The sequence below is a fragment of the Chiroxiphia lanceolata genome, chromosome 12 (assembly GCF_009829145.1).
Source record: "Chiroxiphia lanceolata isolate bChiLan1 chromosome 12, bChiLan1.pri, whole genome shotgun sequence".
Taxonomy (NCBI): domain Eukaryota; kingdom Metazoa; phylum Chordata; class Aves; order Passeriformes; family Pipridae; genus Chiroxiphia; species Chiroxiphia lanceolata.
Genome location: NC_045648.1, coordinates 10,229,269 through 10,242,161, shown reverse-complemented (window position 1 = coordinate 10,242,161; position 12,893 = coordinate 10,229,269). Strand labels below are relative to the sequence as shown.

At 40.2% G+C, this 12,893-nt stretch overlaps 1 protein-coding gene and 1 long non-coding RNA gene across 8 annotated transcripts in view; one reads left to right on the top strand and one right to left on the bottom strand.

The window, feature by feature from the left end:
* The window catches only part of PDE8A (phosphodiesterase 8A), a 142,900-nt gene extending 130,645 nt beyond the window's left edge, over nt 1–12,255 (top strand). For 6 of the 7 annotated variants that reach the window (XM_032699990.1, XM_032699991.1, XM_032699988.1 and 3 more), the window contains 7 exons: nt 1,110–1,308; nt 4,068–4,285; nt 5,076–5,208; nt 8,878–9,042; nt 9,940–10,069; nt 10,827–10,946; nt 11,028–12,255. In XM_032699990.1, the coding sequence (XP_032555881.1) occupies nt 1,110–1,308; nt 4,068–4,285; nt 5,076–5,208; nt 8,878–9,042; nt 9,940–10,069; nt 10,827–10,933 (952 nt within the window). In that variant the 3' untranslated portion in view covers nt 10,934–10,946; nt 11,028–12,255. Of the gene's footprint in view, nt 1–1,109; nt 1,309–4,067; nt 4,286–5,075; nt 5,209–8,877; nt 9,043–9,939; nt 10,070–10,826 lie in introns of all 7 variants that reach the window. The other variant, XM_032699989.1, reaches the window with a different exon arrangement.
* Nucleotides 560–5,377, bottom strand: LOC116792752. The gene is made up of 3 exons (XR_004359256.1): nt 5,342–5,377; nt 4,337–4,441; nt 560–655 (listed from the first exon to the last, which is right to left on the bottom strand). It is a non-coding gene; the product is annotated as an uncharacterized LOC116792752 (long non-coding RNA).
* Nucleotides 12,256–12,893: the final 638 nt, after the last annotated feature.

Genomic DNA, 12,893 nt, shown 5'->3' with positions numbered 1-12,893 from the left:
AAAATTATATAGTCAGTCTGTGTGATTTACAACATTTAATGCATACATTGCAGTAACTTAATTAATTATCCCAGCCAACATGCATGAGATCACCAGATAGGCTTCTCTCTTCTTGCTGATTTGGAGAGACCACAGAGGGGCAAAGGAGGTACTTTGTTGCCTGTTCTCTTATTAAAGGTATCATAATGATTGCTTTCTCCTGTGTTTAAATAAAGGCAGTTCATTTATTAAGAGAATTAAAGTGATCTTATATGACTCACAAGTATGAATATGTTATTAATACTGTCCTAAGTCTGAGCAGACATATGGTAGTAAAGCCAAGATAATTAATTAAATAGAAGCTTTAGTGCATTACAGCTCCCTGACACAGAAACCTGGAAGCACCTTTTTCTGACAATGGGAGGGATTAAGGGGGATTTAACTTTAGTATATTACAATTGTAGTATATGACGCAGTGTTGTTGAGTGTTTTTGCCAAAAGATGCATATCTAGCTCTGAATGACCTCAGCACCTCGAAATGACCTCACCTCACCTGTCAGTTGCAGCTAAAAATCAGAGTGCTTGATGCATGTGGACTCAAGCAGCATCCTCTATTGCATGTGATCAGCAAGGGATGGAATCCTGCAAGGGTGGGTGTAAAAGGAGTGGAGCAGATCTGCAGTGCAGAAAACATAGTGATTGCAGCATTCTGTAGTATAGATATACTTAATCTAATTGTAAACAGATTATTTTAGGAATCTGTGGCAGCAGCAAGATTATCTCCCTTCTTCTCGTGCACAGTTTAGTACTTGCTAATTTATCTCGTTCTGACTGCAGTCTACATTTACCCAACATAGACTTCCCAAGCCCCAAAACACTGCTACGTGCAGTACAGCTGCAATATAGAGCATTTTTAATATCCCTGGGAGGAACTGGCCTGGTTCTGAGACTGTGCATGTGATAGGTAGGCAGAACACTTCTACAGGTCCAGACTGTAATTCAGTAATGAGTCCTTATACCTCATTTAATATGTCATTGTTAAAAAACGCTGTATGGATTCATACTATTAATGTGATATAATATTCTTTCAGCTGCATTTGTTTTAAAACTTTCTGTTTATTTTTCTCCAGGCCTTTGGTTTATCTGGGTCTCAAAATATTTGCTCGCTTTGGAATCTGTGAATTCCTAAACTGTTCAGAATCCACTCTGAGGTCATGGTTACAAGTTATTGAGGCTAACTACCATTCCTCCAACTCCTACCATAATTCTACTCATTCAGCAGATGTACTACATGCTACTGCTTACTTCTTGTCTAAAGAAAGAGTAAAGGTGAGTCCACATTTGTAAGAAACAGTGTAGGTGGGAAATAGAGATGCAATCAAAAACAGATTCCAAAAGCCAAATGTCATCCCAGTGCCAACCAGTTTGGTAACTCTGAAGTCAAAGAACTGGTCTGCTTTACATGAGTTCCAGGATTTCTCTTACAGTATATGTGGAAAGATGGATACTAATATTACAGGAATTGAACAATGCTTGATGGGAGAATACGAAAATCTCCTTTTCAAGTAAAACTTCTTCATCTACTTAAGCTTCCTCAGATGGGTGAGCTAATGACACAATTATTTTTGTGACAGTACATGCCAAATACAGATTTACTGTAATAAATCACCATCTCTTATGCCTTGTGATGGTCACTTTGCAGATGACTCCCAGGACAATACAGGCCATGAAGTAGGCTGTATCACCCACTGGACAAGATGCCCTGAGGCTTATAGAGACTGCATTGGAGGAGACTATTGAAAAAGATTACTTGTCAAAGTTCCTTGTACCATAACACCCACTGGGGTATTAGAGCTACTGACAACCAGAATAAATCAGAGCAACCTTTTCTCTCACATGCCCAGACTGGAGAAGGGGAGTTAAAGCAGTGCTTGCATGTGTGTACATATTTCTGAGGTGCATTTTTGGGTAGCAATTCCTACCCTGAATTGGCCTGCCTGGGGATAGCGCTACTGGTGGGCACCTGGCTGGGAAATTTGTGACTGTAAACAAGCTTCTGACAGCTCATTAAACTGTAGTAAGTCCCTTAACCTGGAGCTGCAGCTCATTAGTGTGCTCTCCAGTGGCCAACTTACAAATACCATATGCCAAATGGGAATAGAATGTCACTGGATTTTTTCAGCCCCTGATTTGCCAGAGGTTTAGCTGGTCTTCCCAGGAATATCTATGAAAAACAGATAAATCTGGATTCATTTCAATGCCACAGAAGCATGACTGCCTCCTCTTTTTTCAGAATGTTATTTCCATTCCTCTGTAGGCATAGGAAGAGAAAAAAATGTTGCATCAGAAGAAGGAGCAGAATCAAAGTTCAAAATTCTCTCTTTATCTTTTCAAAGTTACAGCCCAGCTGCTTTTGTATTGTCCAGAGTTCAACTTAACTTAAACACAGAAGGTCCGATTCTGCCACTCAAATTCTCACTGAGAATATTTTTTTTTCTGTAATTTGAACTCAGGTCAACTTGCCTGGGAAAATTTTCAGGCTCCCAAATTGAAGCCATATTCTCAGAATCATTTCCAGTTCTGTGCCATGGGAGTTAAAATGACAAAATTAGAATTCTTGACCTGATGTTGGTCATAAAAGTGCTGCAAATCCCTGTGAAGTTTGTTATGTGAGCCTCAGGAAATGAGCATCAGGTAGACTGCTCTGGTCCTACAAGTCAGGTATTCTCAAGCTTCTGGCCATTTTCCATCTGTACAGATCTGTCTCAGCCAGACTGAGCACTGGTCAGTGTGTCCTGAGGAGAACCTGTTCTAAAAATCTCTTCTAATTTTATACCACAAAAACAGAATCCCATGAACAGCAGTTGAAAGAAAGAAGGAAGAAGCTAACACACAGCAGATAGTATTTCAGACAGTGCTAACTATGAACTATGGCAGAAATAAGTTTTGCCTTTTCTTGTTCTCCACAAAGACTCTCTTGGCAGTCCTAGCTCCCTCAAAGTCAAGCCATTGCATTAATTTCAGGAGGTGTAAAATAGGGCAGAGTTTGTCTTTTCACCTACCAAGTGTAACTGTTCTGAATGGTATTGTCAAAGCCAGCAGGGAATTTGGACCTTAAATTCAAACTAATTGGGATGGAAATTATCTGCCCTGCTCCCAGATTCAGTGGGGGATATTTCTGCTCTTTTGTCTCTTTCATTTTATTAAAATTTTTAACATAATTGTTTGGTATCTGTGGTCCTTCACAAAAAGCCAGCATGAACACAACAGCATAAAGGCCAGTGTCCAAATGTATACAGCATATTTCTGAGATGCTTAGGGGTTTTTCTCCTTTATGATATTAATACAATATTAAAACTTCAATATAAAACCTTAAAAGTCAAATGGGTTTGTATTTTCATGAAATAGCTTAGATAAGATTAGACATAAAGCAATGACCATTGCAAGTAGACATAAAACATGGAGTGCAGTACACTAACAGAATCAGAATCTTGTTACAGAAAGTATAAAACAGTGTAGTGTGTAATTTGTCCATGGATGTAAACCAGCAGGTATTCTTTACAGAATATGCATTAGCTGTAACCCCAGGACACTGTTATTATAAAACTGGATATATGGATAACATTCCTTTCAAACTGTAAACCTAGCCAGCACATAACTGGAGTGTGATTAGGACACATTAATTTGCCAAAGGAAATTAAGAGGTCTGGTGGTAATAGAATAATTTTTAGCAGTATCGTTCTTTTTTCCAAGCCAAATAGCCTAACTCCAAGTGGTTACTTACTCCAAGGTGGTTTCAGTGTTGTTAGAAAACACAAACTAATTTATTACTTTACATTTGTTTAATTTGATGTGCTGTGACAAAGGTGTGGTTAAGGCAAAATTTAAGAGGCACAAAACGGCCAAAAAAGTCATACAGTGTTCAGTGAAGCTTATAATGAATTTTCCATTGCTCTGTGTAGAACATCTGACCCTTACTGATCTCCAGAGTTTTGGCTCTTATTCCTCAGGAACTTGGCTTAATCTTATGGGCAGAATAGGGTTTCTAATGAGTCTGCCAGGAAAACTAAGCATCCTTCTATTTTCAGCAAACTTTGGATCCAATTGATGAGGTTGCCGCACTCATTGCTGCCACAGTCCATGATGTGGATCACCCAGGAAGAACAAACTCTTTCCTGTGCAATGCTGGCAGCGAGCTCGCGATTCTCTACAATGACACGGCGGTGCTGGAGAGCCACCACGCTGCCCTGGCTTTCCAGCTCACCACCCGAGATGGCAAATGCAATATATTTAAAAACATGGAGAGGTAAGCTTAAAACCCAGGGTCCTTGTCTGGCCACTAACATCTCTCACTTACTTCTGTGTAACATAAGACAAACAAGCATCCTTTGCTTCTAGAAGAGTAGAGTTCTTCTGCCTGTCCTGCACAGACTTAGGAGTAGTCCCGTGGTGTCAGTTCCTCCTGTTGATAAAAAGGGAGACCCTCTCTAAGGAACTTATTGTGAATCTTAATGTAAGCAAGTCTAGAAGAATTATTTTGTAGCATTGAATGTAGAGAACAAGTTATGGCTGAGTAGGTAGATGTTTGCTGGATAGAACAAGGAAAGAAAGAGCTGCAGAGCATCGGTCAAAAATTAAATGCCTTGTTGCAATGGCAAGGATAGTGAAGGACCTGATGTTCTTCTTCCAGCCCCAGAAAGGCATTTAGGGCAAGGAGGTGACCATTGCCTTGGTCCTCTCAAGATAGAGCGCAAAAGTATTGCTGAAAACTTGACTGGAGCATGAGCCACTGCTGAGTGGCCTTGGGAACATGCTGGTGTGGCATGTCCTGGCAGCCCTTCTGAGCCGATGGTGCTACTGCTTCTGCCCAGCTCTGGTACTGTAGAGATCCAGTCATGCCTTGAGTACATGTCTCTACACAACAAAAAGTACTCTATCTAGCATACATGCAGCTGTCCAAGCCTTTATTACTGTTCTTTCTTCCCCCAGCACCTCCCTCCAATGGAAATGGTCTGTAGCATTTTTGTTAGACTTGTTTTAGCAACCAGCCCTTTGTGAACCAGCCAGCATTCTTAATTGTTTCCTTCTTTAAACAGGAATGAGTATCGAACTCTTCGCCAGGTTATTATTGACATGGTCTTAGCAACAGAAATGACAAAGCACTTTGAGCATGTCAACAAGTTTGTCAACAGCATTAATAAACCCTTGGCAGCGCTAGAAGAAAATGGGGTAAGCTACACTGCAAGTCCTCCTTAAAATGACTAGGCAGGGACTGGGAACCCTTGGCATTAGGAAATCCCCACATGGTATACTGAGAAGGGTTATCAGAAATGTGGAGAGAGACAAGTAATTTATCTTTCACCTCTGGGTTTGAATGCCCTTCTGCTTAACTTGGTTGTCACCCATTTTGAGGGTGAATGGGACTCACTTGGATCCTATAACGTCTCAGTGCTGTGATGTCATACTTGGAACCAGAACCTTGGGCTGTATGTTTTCATGTTAAAAATGCCATTTTGATTAACCCAGTCACTCCCATGGAGCGGCAAGACTTGGCATCGTTGCAAAGGAACCAAGGTTTGCTTCAAAACAGAGGCTAAATTACTCTCTACTCCCAAGGGGACATGCTGGAGGTGCAGCACAGGGGCAGGTATATGGGCTGCCATATGGTGCATTCTCTGGGAATAAGGGTCCTCAGCCTTCAGTGCTGCCTGGCAGCATTCATAGGTTTTCTGTCTGCTTTCTTTTTTAATCTTTAAAATAGATGATGGTGACATTATGTATCATATAGACATAATCAATAGCCATCTGGAGCCCTATGGACACAACAAAATTGCCTGTTGAGAACTTATTCTGAAAAACTGCACCAGTTTCAATAACAGCTTCAACCAATGGTTTTGTTGCCAGTAAGAGCAGTGTATAATTTTGTTGGAATGTTTTTTTGCAAAGATTTTCAGAAATGGTTATAATAAAGTTTGTGTCAGTGCCAATGTCCTGTAGGAGCTGTCATGGTTTTCTGTGTTTTCTTACCATGTTTTTTAGAAAGCCACATTTATGACTGTTGTATGTAATGGGGAAGGGCAGTCTTTTTATTATCTGAGAGTGGGAGAGAGGAATAGGTCTTGTTCCTCCACTTATCAGAAGCAGACTGGAGCTTAATTGGAGAATTGTACCTTTGTCTACAGGAGTATATGCTAGAATTTCCTTTGTTCTTGGCACCCAGCAATGCTAATGGGAACTCTGTGAAGCCAAAGTCCCAGTAGGACACTGGTTTTACTGACTAAACTGGAAGAAAGGATGTTAAGTTCTCAGCTGGACAGGTCCTCTGGGTGAGTGTAGCAGCATTCAGCACAGGAGGAGAGCAAGGGAGCTGCTGCTCCTGGGTGTAGTGCACCACTCCGCTGACCCCATGGAGTCTGTAACTCTCTAGGGCTCCTGGTCCTGCTGAAGGGCTCTGTGCTGGCCTGGCTTGGTGTGCAGAGCCCCTCCTCCCAGCCCCAAGGACTGGGATGCAGCCGTTGTTTGAGCAGCAGAATCCATAGCATCCATCCAGCTGAACTCCTCCCTTGCCTGTTACGCAGCAGCTGTTGCTGCTGAAGAACAGGGCTTGGACCTGTACAGTCAGAGAGTAAAAACAAATACAGCAACACAAAGAAATGAAACAAAAGTTTAATTCTGCCCTTAACCTCAGGGACTGCAGAGAAATAATCTGTCCCACAGGGCATTTGTGATTCACAGCAATTTGTACCCAAGGGCGGGAAGAAAGACAAAGGTTATATAATTTCTATTGAAAAAAGTTTCCCTTCTTTTGGTTGGGAATTTCTCATTTCAGCAGGTTCCTATTAAAAGGCCTGTAATGTGTGAGTGGGTAAAGCAAATCACTTACTGTTCTGAGCAGAACAACACTGTCAGACCCTCGTTCAAGTGTGTTGTCTCTCTGGTTGCAGCAGCAGCGTGTGTTTTCTGGCCTGGTTTCCAGTCATGGTGGTGACTCAGGGTAGTGTTTGCAGCTGAGCTGCCAAATGCATGTTCCAAATAGGACAGTTCCACTTATTTTTTTTATTTATTATTTTTATCCATATTGTTCAAAGAGCCATGCTGAGAAGCTGCTGTATTTGTTTCCTTTCTTCTTTTGTTCATAAACTGAAAAAAAATCCTTTCCAGCTCCAGCATCCTTTATCCTCCCATTTCCCTTCATGATGTCACCTAAGCCTATGACAGGAAGCCAACATCTGACATGCAGAGACACCTCTGCACTCTGAGCAGGATGCTGGGACTAAGCAGAGATAGCATATTTTATTCCCAAGACATCTGCATTGAGCAAGTAGAACTGTGCCTTTGGTTGGAACAGATCACAGAAGTGAAAATCCCTTTTTGATTTCTAGTGGTTTACCTACTAGGGTATTCTCTACTGTGCTTAACTGAATGGTCTCTAATATTTCCATACTTAATTTCCATGCTTGTGTTTCTGGAACTTCATCTCTTTATTTTGGCTTTCTCTCATGTAATTTTGCCATGCATTTGGAAATGTATGCACCTCACTTTGCTTCCTCTGTTTTCCCTTCTACATACCTAAAAATGAGGGAAAAGAATTGGTTTGGGAGTCTCATTTTGCTAAGAACTGTGGAGCTGGTGTTTCTGAGCCAGTATACTACCTAATAATATTTTTTTTATTACTGTCAGTTTCTTCCTTTAGGAAGAACTTTCTTCCCCACAAGAATTTTCTTCTGAAAAATGTCATGGTTATTCTGACCTAATGAAAGGTCAGAATGTTTCTGCTGCTTTTTCTCTCCCTTTTCATACAAAATACTGCAGGAATGGGTGGCACATTATTATTATCATCATTATTGTTAGTTACTTCTTCTCTGCTCTGACTATAGAGCAAGACCTTGCTAGGTGCCAGAGAAGTCTTGTATATTCCTTGCTTCAAAGAGTTTCTATTCTGAGTAGACAGTGTTGGAAATTTCTGTACCTACCCATCCCTAAAGAGTGCAGCAACAATGTTGTACTTATAGGTAATTTTTAAAGATATATTAACCCTGGATCTCTGTTCTTTGGAAACTTGCTTCATCAGAGCTCCACAGAAAATAGCTTCTAATCTGGATCATCACAGACTTTACTCATATTAGCTGTATATTGGCTCCAAATATAGAGTACCATTGACGTGCTCCTGGCTGTAGCCTGGGAACCAAATATAAGCTGTGTGTGGGCTGAAAACTTTGCTGGAGCTGCAGAGGAAAGACGAGGCTGTTCGGAAGTATGTTTCTAATATATTGCTTTAATACTAATAGACTCTCAGAAAGCAAAAATTCCCAGTCAAACCAGAGACTGATGGGCTAATGTGGGTCCAGTGGAAGGGAGTAAGGAGCATGCCTGGGAGGCAGTGTGGGATCTGACTCTCTGAATAGTAGGAGTGCTGTCAGAATGATTGATACCCATCCTGATGAGGTTTGTGTGCTGAGGATGACTGTGCATCTTGGGTCAGTCCTTTTTTTTAAACTATTTCACTCCTAATGTGCAAATCCATTAATCCTTGGATTTCAGCAGAGAGTTACATTTTTCTGCCTACACGGTGCTCATGACTATGTATGTAGTGATGAATGGATCCTCTCCAGACTTTTAAGGCGGCAGATAAGGCATAGAGGGATTAGGTGACTTGCCCAAAAATGCCCAAGAGATCTGTCACAGTGACTGAATCCAGAAACTGGAGTTCATTGCTAGCTCAGAGCTGTGGCTAACTTTCATAATCCCCTATAAATTCAGTTGGACATCAAATATGGTAGCCAGTAGCAGGACTGATCCCTGTACAATCTGCTGAAAGCATTCACAAGGCACAAAAGCTTTTGAGTTAGTGCATGGAGACTTTGCTAATGGGTTGTTTTTAATTCTTAAATGTTACAGAACAATGGTGATGGAGAGTCAATCAAAACTGTTCTCAGGTCTCCTGAAAACCGTATCCTTATCAAACGCATGTTGATAAAGTGTGCTGACATTTCCAATCCATGCAGACCCATAGAACAGTGTATAGAGTGGGCTGGACGCATCTCTGAGGAGTACTTTGCACAGGTAAGGCATCTAAAATGGGCTGCTGAAATTCCATGTGAGCATCCTCTTAAAAGGATGCATATACTGCCAGTGTCACAGAATATCTAAGGGTGCATTATGGAACATGAAAAATAACAACCTTTTTATTTTAAATGATGGGATATTACTCATGCTTGATGCCTGCAGACAGATGAAAGCTGACAAAGTCTACAGTGCAGTTTCTGAAAATTTAAGCTTTCAAATTGTTCAGCTTGGAGCTGGGCTTTTCGAGTCTTGCCTGCAAATACATTTCCATCACGAGGCAGAGCAAGGATGCCTTCTGTGTACCTATATGCTGGCTTTGCCTCAGGAATAGGATCATCAGGTTCTAGTGTTAGGATGGCAACAGCACTCACTCCAAGAAATACTGTAGGACATTAGCACACTGTACCGAAGAAAGGTTTTAGGAAGGTGGGGAAAAGAGAGGGCAGAGTCATTATTACAGATGATAGACCAAATGCTGGAATTTGGGCTTGGTCCACAAGTGCAGGGAAAGGAGATAAAAAAGGTGGTTTGCCACCTATGAGTTGTACAGATTGTCACTTTAATCAGAGATTGAAAATGGTTAAGCACCTCTTAGCTCTGCAACAGTCATAACCTGGTAATGTGTGAAGTTACGTGGGGTCAGCTTGTGTGCAGATGCAGAAGGTAAATGTATCTCTTTGTGGGAAACACTGGAAGGCACTATTTGTCTGCTGTTTTGCCAAAACCTGAATGACTAGCTGCATAAGATTAAATTGCTGCTGCTTCAGATTTATTCAGATTCCTCCTTTTATTTAGCAGATACATGCTCTAGTCAGTGCCAAACAATCTGCTGCTAAAAGAAGCCCATTAATAGAATGTGTCTTAGATGAATAATCATTGGAGGTTTTTTTGCAGACTGATGAAGAAAGGAGGCAAGGTTTACCTGTTGTGATGCCAGTTTTTGACAGAAATACTTGCAGCATACCCAAATCCCAATTATCATTCATTGATTACTTCATTATTGATATGTTTGATGCCTGGGATGGTAAGCAAAATTCTGCTATGTTTCCTGATGATAACTATTTTGTGAACATTTGAAACTGCTGTGATAGATAAATTTGCTTTTTTATGGCTCCTAAAGAAAGGAAGAGAAAAGGGAAGATTTCTGCAGTTCAAGTAGGATTAATAACTTCATTATAGCTTAGAAATATTTGATACCGCTACAAGTCATTCTCATGGCTTCTCTTTAATATAGTAGATTCAGGCAATGTTTAACTTTTTAAACTTGCTTCTCTGTAAATGGAAAATAGAACACATTTTCTTTGATAGCACTTTGGGCACATTCATTTTGTCCATGTTAATATTGGTTATTCTTCAAGATAGATTTCTACAGTCTGGAAACTGCTTGGGGGAGCAGCTGTTTCCTTCCAAGTGCTGCCCCCGTGGTAAAAGTGGTTGAAAATGTGACTCTCCTGAATGCCAGATCATGACATGTGACTGAGATTTGATGGAGCAGAATAATTACAAACATAATTAGCTATGCCCCTCCTGGAAAACTGTGTCCCTTTGCTGGGACTTGCAATACCAGTATTAAGTAGACTTACAGAACGATTCTCAGTGGCCCAAGTGTTACATGAGTGATGAGAGCTATACAGCCAAAACCATTTCAAGTATCTGTGTGACAGATTTAAACTTTTCTACTTAACACAGTTGCCCAGACATTTCAAGTGATACTGAAGCAGACAGAATCTGTGTCTGTTTCAGTTCTGCAGATTAAATACTCTCTGCCCTTTCTTCCCTAGCGTTTGCAGACCTGCCAAATCTGATGGAGCATCTGAATAATAACATTAAATACTGGAAAGGATTAGACGGAAGGAATCTGCGAGTCCTTCGACCACCACCAGAATAGCAGTTGGACCATGGTGTGTAATTTACTAACCAGATGCATATTTATTCAAGCTCACTTTTATTATGTGAATTCAGATTTTTTTTGGTCTCTTCAGTATTACAGTAAGGCTAGCCCATGCACTTGGGGAACTTTCAAACTCAAGAGAACACAAGGTCAGCAGTTGACTTCCACGAACTACCATGTGTGGACTCGGATGAAATAAGCCCACCAAGTGGAATTACACTGGATTGCTGCAGTACTTGTACTGAAGAGGGTTTATTAGTGAACATACTTTTGCGATATCTTCATACCAGCGTGTGAAGCTGGAAGACCTTGAAGAATCCTCATAGAAAGGACATTCACTAGAAGATTATCTATTAATAGAGACTCACAGCTTTTATGAGAAAGCTACATGCTTTTTATAAGCACTTAAGACAGTTATGTAGAACAATCAAACACTTAAAATGCAACTGTCTATGAAAGAATTTTTGATCTATGAAAATAGATGTACTGTATTTTTTCACATCACAGAAGGTGCAATCATTCACTTCTGAGCACTACTGAAAGTGAGTTCTCCTTAAGAAATTTAGTAGCAAATGTAAAAAATAACACAAGAATTTTTGAGGTTGATCGTTAGCATCTATGATTAAAATGTTATGTTTTATTTATTTTGTTAGATGTTCAATATTTTCTATGAATTTATAAATACTTAAAAGCCAAAGCCTACTTTAGATGCATTATAAATTTACATGATTCATACTCATTAATATACATTTAATTGATGTACAGACCTTTTATTTTCATAATGCAAATACAAAATACTATACAATGATACATTTTTATTGCACTGTAAGGATAGATGTGTATGTTTAAATATTGTCTGATTTATGTTAATTAAAATAAGTTTTATTGAAAAGGTCTCACTTGAGAATAGTAGAATAAACATGAACTGTATACTGTCTGAGCACCAGAACTGCAGTAGTTCTCCCACAAACCAGTGATGACCACCCGATCTTCTCTTGGCTACAAAAATAATAATATGTTGGAACTCTTTGTTTTCTCCCATGAAATTTTATGACTGAATTCCCTGTTAAAGTCTGCCTTATTTTATAAAGTATTTCTAGAAAACATTCCACAGCATATATGAAGAGGTGATACTAAGCATCTAATGAATTTCAACATTTTATAGCCTATGTATTTTCCTTTGCCATGAAAGAAAAAGAACATAAAACCACCAACAAACACCTTTAACTCAAGAAGTTTGTAAAGGCTGTGTACCTTCACAGTTTGAATGAAACCTTCATAGCAACTACCAGAAAATAATAAAATGTATATTTTAAGAAGTGTCAAGACCTACCCATTTCATTTGAAATGTATATTTACTTTGTAGTTTGCAGAATAACAAACAGATGCAATTCTTTTAAAAATAACTAAGATACTTGTTGTCTGGGGAAGGGAAGAGTTGAGGGAGTTGGACTGGCATAAGGGTGATGAAAGGTGGTTTATGGCTGGCAAGCCCCTGTGTTTGTGGCCTGCCCTTGGCAAGCCAGTCAAACCCTCGTGTGCCCTTGGACAAGTCTCTTCACAGCTACAAGCAGTGTCACACTGTGTTCCACTGAAGAAAGGAACTCCAGAGGCACTGAAAGAATTGCTGACTGTTGACACTGCAGAGGCAATCGACTTAGAGACATTTTGAACCATTCCTGAAGAAGCACAAGCAGGGGAGAGGAGGATGATGGAGCAGTTCAGGGACTGCAGCAGTAGAGCCTTAAAGCAGGTAAGTAAGGAAGAGGTAACTCCAGGTGTTACCAGCTTCTCTGTTTTTCCTTCCTTTCAAACCAGTGAGGCTGATGGGCCACCACCATTTGTTCACGTTAGTGTCAAGCCTTTCTGCCAGTGTTGCCCTTACCCTGCTCCTGTGCTCTCCCCTCCTATACAGAATTCATATTTTCCTGGCAATATGACATTGTGTTTCCTTATA